This window comes from Poecilia formosa, unplaced genomic scaffold (genome assembly GCF_000485575.1).
Source record: "Poecilia formosa unplaced genomic scaffold, Poecilia_formosa-5.1.2 Scaffold354, whole genome shotgun sequence".
NCBI classification, from domain to species: Eukaryota; Metazoa; Chordata; class Actinopteri; order Cyprinodontiformes; family Poeciliidae; genus Poecilia; species Poecilia formosa.
In genome coordinates, this window is record NW_006800293.1 from 586323 (window position 1) to 603058 (window position 16736).

At 37.6% G+C, this 16736-nt stretch overlaps 2 protein-coding genes across 2 annotated transcripts; both read left to right on the forward strand.

Moving 5' to 3' along the window:
- The first annotated feature begins 2086 nt into the window (after positions 1 to 2086).
- On the forward strand, positions 2087 to 5210 carry uqcr11 (ubiquinol-cytochrome c reductase, complex III subunit XI). The gene is made up of 3 exons (XM_007574528.2): positions 2087 to 2211; positions 3463 to 3604; positions 4992 to 5210. Exons 1-2 carry the CDS (start codon positions 2162 to 2164, stop codon positions 3581 to 3583), a joined length of 171 nt encoding a protein of 56 aa, XP_007574590.1. The 5' UTR covers positions 2087 to 2161; the 3' UTR covers positions 3584 to 3604; positions 4992 to 5210.
- Positions 5211 to 6006: 796 nt separating this feature from the next.
- Positions 6007 to 14564, forward strand: mbd3a (methyl-CpG binding domain protein 3a). Its single transcript, XM_007574529.2, has 7 exons — positions 6007 to 6254; positions 8150 to 8306; positions 10042 to 10179; positions 10290 to 10380; positions 10501 to 10678; positions 13623 to 13778; positions 13887 to 14564. The coding sequence occupies exons 1-6, from the start codon at positions 6061 to 6063 to the stop codon at positions 13771 to 13773; spliced, it is 909 nt and encodes a 302-aa protein (XP_007574591.1). The 5' UTR covers positions 6007 to 6060; the 3' UTR covers positions 13774 to 13778; positions 13887 to 14564.
- The last annotated feature ends 2172 nt before the right edge of the window (positions 14565 to 16736 follow it).

The window sequence follows — 16736 nt, forward strand, 5'->3', positions numbered from 1 at the left end:
GGTCCATTTTTTTTTTTAAGTATACACTTGTTTGAAATCACCAAACCTTGTTGGTGAGGTGTAATTTGCAAAAGTTTTTTTTTATTTTTTTAATTTTTCCTTTTGAACAAGAAATGACTGATTTCTTTCTTTTTTGCACACCTCCCTCTTCCCTAATATCCAGCTTTGCAATGAGCTTGTTGATTAATGTGATGCAGTGGTAGGGGGGCTGCAACAAAATTCAGTTTCATTATAGTAAGAAATCCTCAAATAGATAAAAAAAAAGAAAAAAAAAAAGGTGGCCTTAGCCATTTTCCTGACTTCAGGAGCTTGGATAATGGTTACTCACCAGTGCCTCATTGCGTCACAGTGGATGATGTTACTTTCAAGGTTTTATAACTTGTATCTTCTTGCAATAAAAATGAATACTTTAGTAACATCTGTCATGTGAGGTATTACACTTGACGCTGACTTTGGCGTGTAATGAGACGTTACCTGATCTACGACTTTGAAGCTGAAAATTGTATCGAAATCTCTCCTTTTTCACGTTCTCGTGTTGCTAAGATGTTTGCCTTAGAACTGGCATGTGATATTTATGTACAGCTGCAAGACGTACCCATGTCAACTTTATCACTGGAAGCCGACACTGATAGGGAACAGTATTTGTCATATTGTCACTCATCCCGCCCTGTGGACGAGCCTCGTTTACTCAAACATTTCCCAAGGGAAAAAAAAAAAGACTTTGTATAATTTGGAAAGCCACTTTTAAAGATTTTCTTTTGTCAGTGGATATTTCTGCAGTAACTTTGTCTCAAAATGTACAATTGATATGTTTGTTAACAGACCCTGTCTGTCCTCAGTGAACAATGACCTGCCACAGATTTCTGTCTTCTCATGTTTGGGGACATTATCTACGTAGGCTATGTCCTCAAAGTGCCTCCAGTTTCCTATTTTTTATATATAAAGTAGATATTGAGAACTGTTGTGTATATAACAGTGATGTAGCAATAAATGTGCCATTTTTAATAACATTGTTCTCTCTGTTGTTATTAAGACCTTTAAATTCTAAGAAGAAATTCATTTTTACCCAGAGGAACAGGATATTTTTTTGATTTACATAAACCTCATTTCAAACTGTTCAGTTTGTTGTTTTTTTTAGTCCTGACAATTAAACTGAATTGAATTCTGTAGAAAGTGTAGATCCTCCTCTATATTTACATATTCATATTCATTCACTCACTCAAAAACTTTCACATAGACTTTTGTTATGTAAAAAGTACAACTATGAATGAAAAGTCTTTTTAAAACTTTTCCCACATATAATGTGATTTTTATTCTGCACAGTTAAAATGGAAAATAAATAAATATGAATCTGGTCAACCTGGAAGAAAAAAGCTACCTACTGTGATTTTTCCTTTTTTCCACATGTGCGGGTTTATAAAGCCACTGTGTTCAGCAAGATTACAAGTAAAGTGTAGTAGTGGGAGACAGAAGTATTTTCTTGCTATTCAAATATTGTGGCCAAAAGCTTCTTGGTGAATTTGTTGTAGTCTTAAGGAACCAAATGTTCTGGTGTTTGCTAAAAATGTTGAAGATAAAGATGTCCATTTTTGTTTAAGTGATAATTAAAATGAATAGGACGTAATTATTACTGCTCTGTAACATGAAAAAATAAAATAAAATAGAGCCCTTCTTGTGTTGCTTGCTTTATGCGGCAACCTTGCCACTCACAACATGGCCTGCCGCTAACGTATCGGTTCTAAGAGCCAGTAAAAATGTTCTTTAATGCTTTCATTGGTAGTCCATTTTAATTTTTATCATATGTAAATCTACAAGAAGAAGTGGTAGTTACAAAAAAAAACTGACATCAGTACAAATACAGATAATATTCTACAAAGAAAAAGTAGCAAATGAAAACAAACTGAGACACATTATTATTGTTGTCATTCAGGGTCAATAAAAATAATAATTTAAATACTTAAAGTAATAACATATTCTGGAAGTCTACGAAGAAAACATAGACGTTTGGGAGGGATGTAACAGGAGATTGTTTTTATTTTGTCACTACAATCCACAACTTTTATTTTGTAAATAAGCGGAAGTAATTAACGTGTGTCGTAGCGGAAGTTCTTACCATTTAAAACAGCGCGTCCTGTAGGTAGAAGGGCATCTGTCAGCTAAAATGATTGGTAAATTGATCGGTCAGAAGTATATGGCCATCGCCAAGTCGTGGTATGTGCTTTCATATTGCTTTTGTGGGCAAGTAATTGAATAAATTTGACATTTGGAGCTTGGAGTTGTTGCTTAGTCCTGCCTAAAATTAGCCGTTAGCCTAGCCGAGGTCATAGCAATGGGGGCATAGGTATGAATTCAGGCTATTAGCTCGATTCTGGGTCAAAAACCCGTGAAATTGCATATATGTTACATTAAGGCATTATCCTCTATTTTTTTTTTGTTTGTTTGTTTGTTATTTTTCCCGATTACGATATAGCATTGGGAATATTGTACAGTGTAATTAAGTGTTATTTTAAGGTGAGCAACTAGCTAACTGGCTTTATTTGTCAAATACTTAAAATAAAAACAGGAATCAAGATATTCTGGTAAATTATTTAGAAGCATTTTTTACAATATGCCAATCTTTTACATATGAGATTGGAAAGAAAATATCCTTAAAATGTTAATATGTACAAGCATCTGAACTGGAAAAGGAACTACTACGAATGTTTTACATAATAGTTTTGCCCATTCATTTTTAATAAGTTGAGTAAACCAGTCATAATTTTCTGGGATCATAGTAACTGAGTTCCTACACAATCTTGACAGGTTTGGAAAGCAATTTAATTAGATTCTTTAAGTAGTTTCCAGGTCTGTGTAAGTATGGAAGAAGAAAATGGATATATGAAAATGTCGAATATGATTTCACCATTTTCCTTGTTCCATTGTCTTCAAGACAAATATTTGAATCAAAAAAATCATTTTGAAAGTTATTAGAAACCTGACCCATGTAGAACTATATGCCATAATTTTAAAATAATCTCTTGTGTTTGCTTATTTCAAACGTGTGATAACTTGAGTGAGAAATCAGGAAAAAAATTGTATCTGGTGTTTTGAAATGACAAATGTGTAGTAACTTTGTGATAAAATTTGTGCTGCATTCCCATCACTATAAGCTGGACACTAGCCTGGCTAAAGCTTTCCCGACAAGCTGCCTAACTTCCCCCGGGGAGACGTGGATTTGTTTATTATCTTTCAATTAACCTCCATTTCTTCCTACTGCTCTTCCCTCTGGAAATGAGACTACCTTATTTCTATTCTGTGTTTATTTACTGTACAATGTTTGATGTAAGGCTTGACTGACATGATTCTTTATGCTTGTTTTCATCTGTTTAGCTGTTTTTTTTTCCTTAATATGTGGTTTCCTTAAACTCAGATTGGTTTTTGGCTCTCTTGTGTGTCTCAGAGTGATTTGCTTCCTCTCTCCAGGGTCCCCACTATGACCTTCTGGGGAACAACTGGAGGCGTGGCCTTGGTCTACTTCACAGACTGGCGTGTGATTCTGGATTATGTTCCCTACATCAACGGCAAATTCAAGAAGGACGAGTAGGGGCAGTCTCGTCAGGCAAAGGTATCGCTTTGACCTTCAAAGAAGACTGTTGTTTTCTGCTTGCTAGCAAGATGATGATGATGATTCAATTTCTTTTTGTTTGTTTGTTTGTTTGTTTGTTTGTTTTTGGTGTTTCATATGTTTTCTTAAATTATATTATGTCCAAGTCATTATTATTATTATTATTATTATTATTATTATTATTATTATTATTATTATACAGTAAGAAAATGTGCGAAAAACTTTTTTTTTTATGTCCGGATCATTTTCATGGGTACATTTTACATCTGTAAAATACATTTAGTCTAATTTGCACTTTCATCTTGTCATGGCACATTCACAATAGATGTATTGAGTGCAATATTTATCAGGTTGATTTATTTGAACAGTTGGGTACACTCTTATTGAGCTTTATGATCACACTTGATAATAATCTTAGGCTGTGTTCACAGGGAAATGCTTAATCCTTTTTGTTGTTGTTGTTGTTGTAGATTTAGCATTTTATATTTAACAGTTTATTGTGTGCCGTGTTTACAAAAGTAAATTTCAGTTTAGAATACTTCATGTAAAAACTGAATGTGAAATGTGACATGACGGTAAGAGCAGCAAGAACAACAACAACAAAAAACAGTTTCTCCAGCAGTGTGAGCAAAGCCTTACTTACCAAGACGCTAAGGCTCAAAGAGTGATTTTATGATGATGGAAAACACACAGTGTTGAAAATGTGGCGATTGGAGTTGATATTCTTATTACACTGTACAAATGTCTTATCCCAAAGTCATGTTTTTCTGAGATTGCGTTGCCTTAGTGTGATTATATGTATTTAGGTTCACCACGCACACTTAAATTGCAATAACACTTTTTAGCTTTTTTCCTACGTCTTCTGGGCTGCATAAAACGAAACTGCTTTCTGACTGCTCATTAACTGTTTTCGATTATTAGAATGACTAAACTTTTTTTTTTTGGGGGGGAGGGGGGAAGTAAAAAAATAAAATAAAGAGGTAAGAACATTTTTCAGACAGAACTCAGTTATGATGGTTGGGTAATTATAGGAGGATTCCCAGGACTGGAGGTGAGGAATTTGCTGATAAAAGTTTATATATTTAGACAAACGCAGAACAACTCCGTCCCTGGACAGCAACAAGTCTCTACGTTTGGTCATGGTAGGACGAAACAAAAGTCTGAGACAATCAATAACTCAGCTTAAATGTCAGGATGATGTTGAACCCTGCAAAAAAAAAATAAAAATAAAAATGTCTACTATGAAGTAATTAACCCCTTACATCAATACATGTGTGTGTGATTTTACTTTTGGTCTTACACCTCCATTCATGAGGCTGATGGAAAGTGCTTGAATCTTGTTGATTTGAATGAAAAAAAATCTCAATTTGTCATTTTCTTTTCCCAGGTTGGTTTCGGTTTCTTGCTTGTTACTGATGCTGAGACGTTCAGAACAAGCATGAGCCGCTGCAGCCTGCACATCGGACTGTGGCCCCCACTGCAGAGCCCATCACTAACACCTCAGTCAACACCGAACTGCTTTCATCAACTTTAAGTGGAATCGTCCAGGCGTTTGACGTCTTTGTTGGGTTTTTTTTTTTTGCCACTGTAAAACAAAAGAACGAATGAAAAAGAAAACCAATGTCATCTCTGCTGCTTCCTCTCTTCCTGCTCAGTCTGAGGATGTTTTTTTTTTCTCTTTAAATCACTTTATGTGGATCAAAATAGATTTTTGATTTTGCTTCAAAAAGAAGTAAAGTATGTATTTTAACTTGTGTTTGTGTGTATTTTTTAATGAGCATTTACCAAACAATTGAAAACTTCTAAAAACAGGAGTGAAGTGTTTTTTTTACATACTAAATTCAATTCCTGGAGGAATTTGTGGTATAGACTATTGACTGAATCAGATCTTTGATTGGCTGGAATGTGCCTTTATGAAAAAAAAGCTCTCTTTATACTTGCTTTAAGAGACCACGAAATGAGGATCAGCTGAGTTGTATGTGAAAGATGATTATTCTTATGGGGAGTAAATTTGGTTGAGCTACTTTATATATTTATATTTCACTATAGAAAATTATCACAAACTTAAGTTAAAGGTCAACATAAGCCCTAAAATCAACTCATATGATGTATGTGGATAATTAGGTTTATAAATTAAGATCGATATCATTTAAAACAGTTTTTAGGGTGAGCAAAAAAATAGTTCCTATATCCAAAGCTGTATTCTTATTCTATTATTTCAATATGTGTGTAGTAGTCCAATGTGTACTATTATTTTTTTCCCAAGTGCAATAAAAGGCGTTTTATTGCAACTAATTTTAAAACTAGAAACGTATGAAAGCAGTCTCTATGTAATAAATAAAAAAAGTCGCCTGTAGGTGGGAGCTGCTCCTGCTTTCTGATTGTGTAAGCGAAAACGTTTAGAGCAGCAGAGATGGAGAGTCAGAGTCGGACTAGTTTACAGTGTTGTGTGGCGCATGCATTACAGTAGATTATGTTGCGCGTCCAGCAGGCGGAGTGATCTGCAGGCGTTAAAAAGTCCTGACAGCAGGATTCGACAGCTAAACACTGTAAATTTAGGACAGGTAGATAGCGGACTTTTTCTCCCCTCTTTCTTCGCAGAATATCCAGTTAACGCAGCGATACAAAACGGGACCATGGAGAGAAAAAGGTGAGACGTTGAACTGCGTGCTAGTTGAGTTGTTCTAAACAAGATGTGCAGGCACGCGTTCGTTGTGTAGTTAAACACTCATTAGCATGTGGACATGTCGGAGTTATGTATATTCTCTGTCACCGTCTTAAACAAATTGGTATTTTATGGGTCCGTTGAATTTATGGTTTAGTGTGACTGGAAGCGGTAGGTACGTTGTGTGGGTCGTTGTTGTTGTTCCGCTGAGCGCTAGCTTGATTAGCTAGCTAAGTTTCATTGTTTACACACGCTTGAGTCGCGAGGGTGCAGGGCCCGGTGTTGCACTTCATTCAGCGACCCCCTCCTCTCTGGGACCTTATGACGACTTCCTGCTGCCAAAGACACACTGCAACTTTTCATTTACAAAAAATAAAAAGGAATGGGAGGAATAGTGCACAGGTTGGCATTAATTGTTTACGGTGTGTCTATATGTGGCTAAGTTTTTTTTTCTTTAAGTGTATTTTTCCGTTAGTTATGAACTAATTGGTTGTTGTTTTTTAAATATGTTATTTGTAGTTGAGTAAAATTATTCAGAAGCCTTCTTCTTCTTCTTCTTCTTCTTCATTATTATTATTAGTGACAATAAGGATAAAAAAAATACTTTTGGTTGTTGTAACTTCCTGGCTTGTCGTTTACCAGTCTATCCAGTCACCTCTGTGTTGAGCCACACGTGAAAGAGGAAGGATGTTGGGGCCCCATCTATGCAACTGACTTATTTGTTGGTTTACAATAGTTTTTAATTCAGTAATGAAACTCTCATTTACTGTATTTTGTAATATAGAAAAAAGGTTTGATGTGGTGATAGTTCTTACCCTCTTATTGACCACTTTTTGCTGTTATGCCTTTCTTGATAACAGTCGAACGGTTCAAATGCCGAATATTTTTTTGTATCTTTTAAAATGTTGATACAAAATTTGCCTTTTTACAGATTACTTTTTGGAATTTAGATGTGCATTTCATTTTTAAGCTTTTAAGATTACACTACTAGGTAGTTAGTTTTTTTTTTTCTAATCCACTTCTCTTGCAGCTCATAAAAATCCCATCAGGTCTTTTCTTTAGTACAATGGGGAATGCTCCACCCTTATCAACTTGCCTATTATCAAAATCAGACAATATTTTTTTTCAAATTCTCTGATCCGTTGATCATCACGTCAACAACCGAAATGTCTGATTTGATTCCGGCTCTGTGAATGCATCAAAATGGGGGGGGAAAATCCTATTTTTTTCAGTCTATCAACATACTAACAATGTGCATGTTTGTTGTTGAGGTTTGTTTTGAGTTTTGTAAAATCAGGTAGATGATAGACATGTGCTTTTATGCATTCATAGGAATAATTGGGTAGTTTCTACCACCTATGTAAAGAGGCCACCAGCATCCATTTCTTTTATGGCCAACTTTTTGTTTTAATTGTAGACGTAAAATAAAGTTGCTGGGAATTAGGTTTATGTCTAATAGTCCTTAGACAAAAAACTGTAGCCGAACCTGATATGATTTCCAGATCTCTGGAAATCTGCATCAGCCTGTAAACATCTGACTGGTGCATCTCTAATCTACACAGACCTTTTACTCGCCGGCCCTTACCTCCAAAAATCAATAGAAATAAGACACAAATGTGCTTGATGTTTGTCATTCCATCTATTGGAGGTGGACGTCCACAGGGAGCTGAGTAATACAAGCCTGGGGCGCAGAAAATGTAAAAAAAACAAAAAAAAAAAAAACATTCTTTGCATTATAGAGTATTTATAGCCAAGTGATATTGGTAAATCACCACTTTAGTAAACCTACTTAAATGTTCCATTTCATGTTGCATTCATGCACAGTTTGAAAAAACACTTCATCATATTTATTTTTTGTTTTCTCTCTTTTACTTTTTCAGCCTACCCGTTAAGCGTATTCTCAATAAGCCACAGATTTTCCGCAGTGACCTTCGCACCGATGTGAACACCGGCCAGCCGCGGGCCGGACGATCGCTGCAGACCAAAGTGCAGAGAAGCAGGCACAAGAATCTCTACGACGTAAACCATCAGCTCAAGGTGAGATCAACAGCAGACTGTGCAGGATATGAAGACAACAACCTTCCAGAAACTAACATTAAATAAGTTATCAAGATAATTTTTTTTTGGTCAATTTTCAACAGGGATTTTCCCCTTTTATTGAAAACTTTAATGCTTTTGTTCATACAAAGCTTGATAGCCTTTCCATGTTTAGACTTTGCATGTTATTTAAGTGTACATCAAGTAGCAAAAAGAAGGGGTTTATGATTTTAAATTTTAAATCCTGTGTGTATCTAGTAGGGCCTTCTCCGGTTATGTGTTGCGTTTTTACATTAGTCACTGATAAAAGGTACTTTTAAAACGTCTCACACTTTTCAGAGTTCTGTGCCAAAGTTGTAAAAACGAAAGAAAAAAAACACACAAAAAAACACTGTGAACAAAGCAAAGGGAAATCTATCCTTTCTTGTTGTGTCTACCCTCTGTTGTTCCAAAGATCTTGCAGAACTAATCGGATCTTCATCCTTGTAGCGTTCTGTCTCATGTAATCTTCCATTAAATGCAGAAAAGCAACGCCAAGCTTGTAAAGAACATTTCTTTCCGTTCACAGCCTGCAGAAACACATTATTGTTCAACTTTCCAGCCTTCCCGATAACAATATGCCTTCTGCTTTCAGCAAAAATATTTCCCATTTTTTGACTCGTCAGTCCAGAGTCGCTGTCATTTTTGCACAAATTTGAGTCCCTTAGCTTCGTTTCATTTTGGTGTGATGGCTTCCAGGATACGAGCCTTCCAGTAAGATCAGTCCTGGTCTGACTGACTTCTCTGGACAGTTGGTGCTGCTTTCTACCAGCTCTGAGGGATATCTTCTGATTCCTGAGGGAAACGTACTTTGTGTTTTTGTCTGCTGCATTAGTTTTCCTTGGAAATCCATCTTCAAGGCTTCCAGCTTCTTTGTGATTGTGAAGCTTGGAATAACGCATCTTGAGATTTTGGTCTGCTTTAAAATCTTTTGTCCGAGAGCGATGCCACCAAATTTAATGCGCCTGAGACCTTGTAACACTACCAAGTCACATGATATTAGAAAAAAATAGCTTGCATGCTCACTTTTGTTCCCAGCTGATTAGACATTATTTGGGTATGTGTTCAGTTATTGTTATTATATGACAAATTTACACAGTAATACAAGCTGCATGTCGTCTGCTTTACATTTTGTCAAAGTGTCATAACCTCCATGTTGTCCAATGGAAAATATATAATAGTAAAACATTTACAAAAATGTGACGGGTGTTCTCACTTTTGTGAGATACTGTGACGACCTTGAGTTTGATCTTGTTGCCATGGTAATTGACCTGCTTGGCAGCAGAGTTTTTTTTTTTTTTTCTGTTCCTCATTCAGTTGTAATGGTCAGCTTTTTCTGCCTCAACAAGTGTGGAGTATTGATGATTTTTAGCACCTGTTTGGTGTAATCGATGATCATTCGCTTGGCGATAAACCTACATGATTTTGCGCAACTGCAACCACGGGAACTAAAGGCAGATTAAAAGTGTAATAACTCCAAATATCTACATTTTTCTATCGTTTTCCTGCTTTGCATAACAATACTAAGAGTTTTTTTTTGTAATGCTCATAAAGCAACATCTAGGTTTTAATCAACTTCACCACAATTAAGTTGCTAATGACGAAACAAACAATAGAACAGCGATTCTACCAAATACGCCTGCGCTTATTAAGCTGTTGTTTTTGGTTTATTTATGTCATGTTGTCTCTTCTCCAGGTCAAGCCTGATTTAAACACAACACTCCCAGTTCGACAGACTGCTTCCATCTTCAAACAGCCCGTGACTAAGATAACTAATCATCCCAACAACAAGGTGAAAACAGACCCTCAGAAGGCGGTGGACCAACCAAAGCAAGTGAGTTGGAGGATGGAGAAAAAAAGTCATGACGCTGTTTTTAATGTTGCCCTGAATAAAAGAGCATATTCGCTTCCGGCTAAAAGTCTAACATCTGTCTCTCTGGTCAGCTGTTCTGGGAGCGGAAGCTGAGCGGGTTAAATGCATTCGACATAGCAGAAGAGCTGGTGAAAACTATGGACCTTCCCAAAGGCTTGCAGGGTGAGGACAGCACCACCGAGATGCGGAGAAGGTTGAGTTCAAAATTAGCATTTTCTGTAGCTTGACTTGACCCATCCTTTTTTTTTTCTTTTTCTTTCCTTCTCCCCCCCCCCCCCTCAGGCGTCGGGCCGGTGTGTTCTGATAAAACGCTGCTGTCTGCCATTGCCAGCGCGCTGCACACCAGCCCAGCGCCCATCACTGGCCAGCTCACTGCTGCGGTGGAGAAAAACCCGGGAGTCTGGCTGAACACGGCCCAGCCTCTCTGCAAGGCCTTTGTGGTGACTGATGATGACATCAGGTAGGATCAGTTAGAGCTCAAAGTACAGATCATTTGTGTGAACCCATTGTTTCTGGCTTCCTTCATAGAAAATAGTTCAGTCAAAGAGATTATTTGGAGTGTCAAAGGTGATTCTTGTTTTTGTATTGGTGCTGCTAAGGGTTGTCCGTTTGGGGTCAGAGGGTGAAAACTGTTCCAACTTCTAACTAGTTTATGATTACAAGATATGTGTAAAATTAGGACTTCCCATTAAATATTGAGCTCTGTCAAAAAAAAAAAAAGTGTCCTCGTATGAATGGCTAATAGTATCTTGGGGAAAATAAAGTGATTTAATTTCAGGTTCAAACTGAATCTCTGGTTTTACTCGTGAAACAAAAGTGATCAATAGAAGGGTGTTTTAATAGAAGGGTGTTTTCTGTCTATGGTTGCCATAGTGATCACATTTCTAACTGAAAATTTATATTAAAACAATACACTTAAACATAATCGACCCTGGCAACATTTTTAAAGGCATTCTTTTTAACAAAAATAATTTTAAAAAATCAGTTATACCGATGAGATTTTTTTTTTAACCGGGATAAAAGCCGTTGAGTATTTCAACCTTTTTAGGAAAAAAAAAAATAAAAATCCTACTGGTCTTCTATAGCAAAACTGTAGAGTGGATAGATGAAGTGTTAATAAATTTTATGAAAAAAAAATTTCTAAATTGGATTTAGTTGTGCAATTAATTTGAAAATTATATTTTCAGCTGCTTAGTTTCTGTGTTTCCAGTCATTATTGCTTCTTTTTCTCCGTGGTTCTCATCTGTGTAAATTGCTGTGTGTTTGTGGTCTGACTAGTTTCAGCTCATGTTATTTACTTCAGTCTAGCTTCAACTTTCATTTGCTTTTACTCATTTTATCATAATTATCATAATTGGCCACAAATAACCCCTTAACTGCTTCTGGAGTTTGGCTCCGCCACTATTGCAGTGCAGTTATATTGGATGATGGGTCCATGAACAGATGTTTTCAAGTCTCGCCATAGATTGTGGAGTATTTTTAGGCCTGGGCTTTGACTTGGCCACAAATATGTGCTTTGATCTAAATCATCCCATTGTAGCTCCAGCTTGTTATCCTGCTGGAAGATAAACTGCCAGTCTAGAGTAGGCCTGCCTTTTGCCGTCTCTAGAAGATTTTCTTCAACCAGTTAGCTTCTTTATCCATCCTCCTATCAATGCTCATCAAATTCCTTGACCCTGCTGAACAAATCAACCCCACAGCTTGATGCTGCCGGCACCGTGTTTCTCTGTAGTGATGGTGTGTTCAGAGGGATGTGCAGAGTCGGTTTCTGCCATTCCTTTTCTAGCATGTCTGAAGGTTAGATTTTTGTCTCATTTTGCCAGATCACCCTGTTAAGCATGTTTGCTGTGTCTCCTGCATGTTTTGTAGCAAACTGTAAATATGACTACTTCTGGCGTTTGTTTTGAAGATTTTTTTGAGAACCATACTTCATTTTCCTTCGACTCACAATTATGTTGATCTTTCGCATAAAATCCCATTAAAACACATTGAAGTTTGGAGTGATAACTTGGCAGAAACGTGAAAAGGCTCAACTTGAGGACTAGTCTACTCAAACTGAGGAGTTTAGGGATCTTGATGCCATGTCTCTGTGTGATGATGGGAGGAGGCACATTAATAGATGGATTGGAGTTTGTCTGCAATAACATGGACGCTTCTCTGGTCTATTGTGGTGAAGAAAGACCTAAAAAACAAACCATAAAACCTCTTAAATTTACAAGTCTACATTGCGACTCCGGTCAAGCGACTTTAACCAAACAAGAAGACTCCTTCATGTTTAACACACGATTAAGGCCTGGTTTTTTATGTAAACCTCGTCTGCGCTGTGGAGTGAAGTTATTTCTTTCTCTGTTTCAGCTGTGGGGCTGGTCTCCCGTTTCTTAGGAAAGTTGTCTCTGAAAACAGCTCCACTCTCTCTCCCCTCCTGTCCACCTCTCCTCTCATTCGGCTCTGAGCGCTGCGCGCAGAGCAACAGCTGTGAGCCTCACTCACAGCAGAGAGGCAGAGAATCGGTGAAGAACCCCAGAATTATTCGGCTGCTGTAAACAAACCATAGCAAAGCATCATTTTATATGCAAGCCATTCACTTCCGAGGCAACTCCAGGGATTTTTGTTTTTAATCAGCTCTTCTTAATAAATTTTCCTCAGGAAAGAAAAACTTGTCACGATTTGATGGATCCATTTCCTCCATAACAGCTTTTTGATGTTTTTAGGGGTTTCCGTCAATCAAATGGAGGAACTTCCCAAAAATAAGTCTTATTAACAGCCCGTTATGGGATGGCTTCCAGTTCTGTATTACACTCCGTGTCGCTGTAGTTTATTCATTGCTCTTTATTTCCTTTTTATAATCCCATTTAAAATCTGTTGCCTTTGTAAATTTTCTTCCATGACAGGAGTAAAATTAACTGTACAAAATAACCGAACTGCTGCGCAGTTATCTTGTGCAGGAGTACATGTATGAGTACTTCTGACAAATCTTTCAGAGAAAGTACCTTTTATAGAGTTTTCTGTAAAATAGTCTTTACAATTATCATTTCTGGTATTGCTGCAATTATAAAAGAAACATTAATTTGCATAAAACAAGTAAATCCATCTCAATCCATATAAGAACATTTATATTTAATTATTTTTATAAGAATACTACAAACATTCTGCTAAGGTACATTAAAGCATATTTTAAAATGCAGTTATTTGTGATTAATCACAAGATATCTATGGCTAATGTGCGATTAATCATGATTAATCAGTCAACAGACCTTTATATACAAGATGGATGTTTTGTGGTGGATTGAAAGTGTTTACATTTTGCCAGTCTCTGACAGCGTCGTGGGGGATGGAGTGCAACTTTAGAGCCACAACATGTCATCTTTGACATTGTGTGTGTGTGTGTGTGTGTCTGTGTGCAGGAGGCAGGAGGATCTGGTGCAGAATGTGAGGAGACGACTTGAAGAGGCCCTGATGGCCGACTCTCTTGCTCACATAGAAGATGTTGCCGCAGACGCAGCCGACGACAAAGTGGAGAAGAAGACCGAGCCGCTGGAGAACGAGGAGTTATAGCCGAGGTAGACGGAAACTCAGCACGAGAGCCATTTGATTCATGTAGTTTACAGAAATATAGACTGTATTACTTTCCCGAGTGAGTAACGCATTTCTTTCTCATCTCTTCTCAGGTTTGCTGATAAACTCCATGTACTAAAAAAAAAAAAGACTCCATTTTGTTTTGAATGCAGAAAAAAAAAAATAGATCTTAAAATTTTCCCTAACCCAAACAAAGACTGTCATCTTTATTGTTTTATATTTTTACACTTGGTAATGTAATCCTAAAAGGGTGCTTTTTCTTTTGTTTTGTTTTACCTCTACTAATGTAAGGCAGCTGTGGAAGGTGCTCAATACAATGCAGTGTTACATTAGTTTCCAGCTGTTTTAACCTCAGTGTTGAAGTTACAAACCTCACATATGTGAATTCGTGTGTTTTTTATAATGTCAATGTGGGTTCTGCAAAGGCTGTATATTTTTAACTGTTCTCCCAGATTGCGTTGCTTTATATTTTACCGATACTGTAGGTGGTTTGTTATACGGTGTGTTTTCTGAAAGCGTAGAAAAGCTGCAGTATTTTTATACGAACACAGCACTCGTGTGGCTGTCTTCTTCAAGTTTTACGGTTAGTTTTGTTCCTGATACTAAGCCTGAGTCGTCGTATTTGCATTGTTTGTGTTCTTTTGCCAACAACATTAAAGTTTAGAGAGTAACGTTAAAGATTTGGAAAGACAAGTGAAATTGTACAACACTGATGTACTGTACATCCTTATGCTATTTTTGTTTGTGAAATAAATGCAGCTTCTTTATAACTCGTGAGTTTGTTTCACTGACAATGCAGTGCAAAAATATTCATAAACCTTAAGCTTTTTACATTTTATCACATTGCAACCACAAGCTTATTATTATTATTATTATTATTTTACATGCTGGATCAGACCACTCCTCTGTAAAGGCCAGATTTGTCTAATATCTAATCACCTGAGCTGTGGCTCTCTGCAGCTCCTCCAGAGTTACCATGGGCTTCCAAGTTATTTCTTTCAACACAAACAGTAATACAAAGAGTAATAATATTTTTATCCTTTTTCAGAATTTCATAGCTTCAAGTTTCAAGGGATGTGAATACTTCCACAAGGCACTGTAATTATTTGTTAATTACTAGTCAGAATAATGTGTGTGTGTGTGTATATATATATATAGTAGGAAATTTAGAGTACTTTGACCAATAATTGATCAGGAATCTAAAATCCTCGATCTGTGCCTTCTCCATAAACTATAACTGGGGATTCACAACAATATATCCTGTGGAAGGTAATTGTTGATGTGTTGAAATGTTGCATTTAATGCTTTTTTTGCAGCAAGCGCCCATACAGCACTTAACAAATTATGAAATAAGATGTATCAATCGAACAGAAGCAGCAGAAAGGGATGTTTTCAACAATATCTTTACTGCATGAGATGGCACATTTAAGATCTTTTACCCAGAATCAACTCTCCTTGTTTCACCTTAAGTGAGGTCATCAAAAAAAGAAAAAAGTGGAAACCAGTGAGATTTATATCAGGGTGTAGAGGAACGCCCTCTGCTGCTGGTCCATCCTTTATTACAATTTAGCTCAAGTGTTTTATTATTTCAATTGCTATTTATGATTAATTGTTAAAGGCATTGAGATACAAGACCAGCTATCTGAATCGTAGCATTCATTTATGAGTCGTGTGGTTTCAACGCACACATGGGGTTGTATTTGAGACAAATATTTTTTTTTTAATATATATACATATAAATGGTCTCTTCGGTGTGTTTTAAGGTCAGTAATCAGACATTGCCAAGTTATGCTTCTTGTTATAAAATAAGCGATGAAGCAAACAATACCACTGAGCATGAGCATCACTCGGAGGTGTAATTGGACCACCCCAAACACCTCATTGGTAGCCATGATGAACACACCCAACCATGACCATATACTTTTATTTCAATCTATTCATTTTCTGATCTGCCCGCGCTGCAACCGGACGCGTTAAACACAAATTCCCTAACAAATTAAATCAGAGTGTCGCATATCGGGAGCCGGAGCGGCAGCGAGCGGCGCATCGATGCTGCATGTGGCCTCTGAACCCATTGTTGTGTCGCGGCTGACGTCAGTGCCGTGTGTGCGGCAGACGGAGCGGCGTACGCCTGGTGAGACAAAGGCGGCGGAGCGAGCGGGGTCAGGCGGCAGCACCGAGCGGAGCAGAGAATCACTGGTTTATAACTCAAAGGGAACTCCCAGCCTCGGGTTTCAGCCACGCTTCTCACTGACGAGACGGAGAATGAAGACTCAGCGGCCCTCCTAGGAGCGTGCTGTGGCCGTCCGGGAAGACAAAACAACATCGGTGCCCCCTTTTTGCTTTTTAACGTTTTTTCCCCTTCTCCAACGCCCCCCATTTAGCTTGGCTAGTTAGCTGTCGCGCTAAGCTCATTGCGCTGCACTGATCTCCTCCTCCTTTCTTGCTGCTTCTCGTCTTTCCCTCAAGACTGAACGACAGGCGAAGAAAGGATATCAGCGGTCAGATAAAGTAAGTTTGTGATGTTTCCGCGCTTGTTTAATTTTAAAAAACAACACGGCTTTTTTTTATATTGAACACAAGTTCGACTGGCAGAGCAGAGCTAAAGCAGCTAGCCGCGGTGCTCCCAAACAAAGGGGTCGACAACGTGACTGTGAGCCGACTGTGGAGCTAGCTTGTTAGCTCTCTTCTTTATGCTAAAAACAGCGTCTGTTCATTCTCTACTTTTTATTTTAACTATTCTGACACGTGCGTTAGTGACAGATGATTCGGCTACAATTCCTAGTTTCATTAATGTTGAGAAATACTTTAATTCACTTGTGTTGGGACAAGACAACAAGCAGCCTGCTGGATGGGCTGTTGTCAGACAAGCTGCCACAACAGACAAAGCAAGCCGCTCAAATCAACACTGGTAGAGCTCGCTGCTGTTGATTGGTACTCCC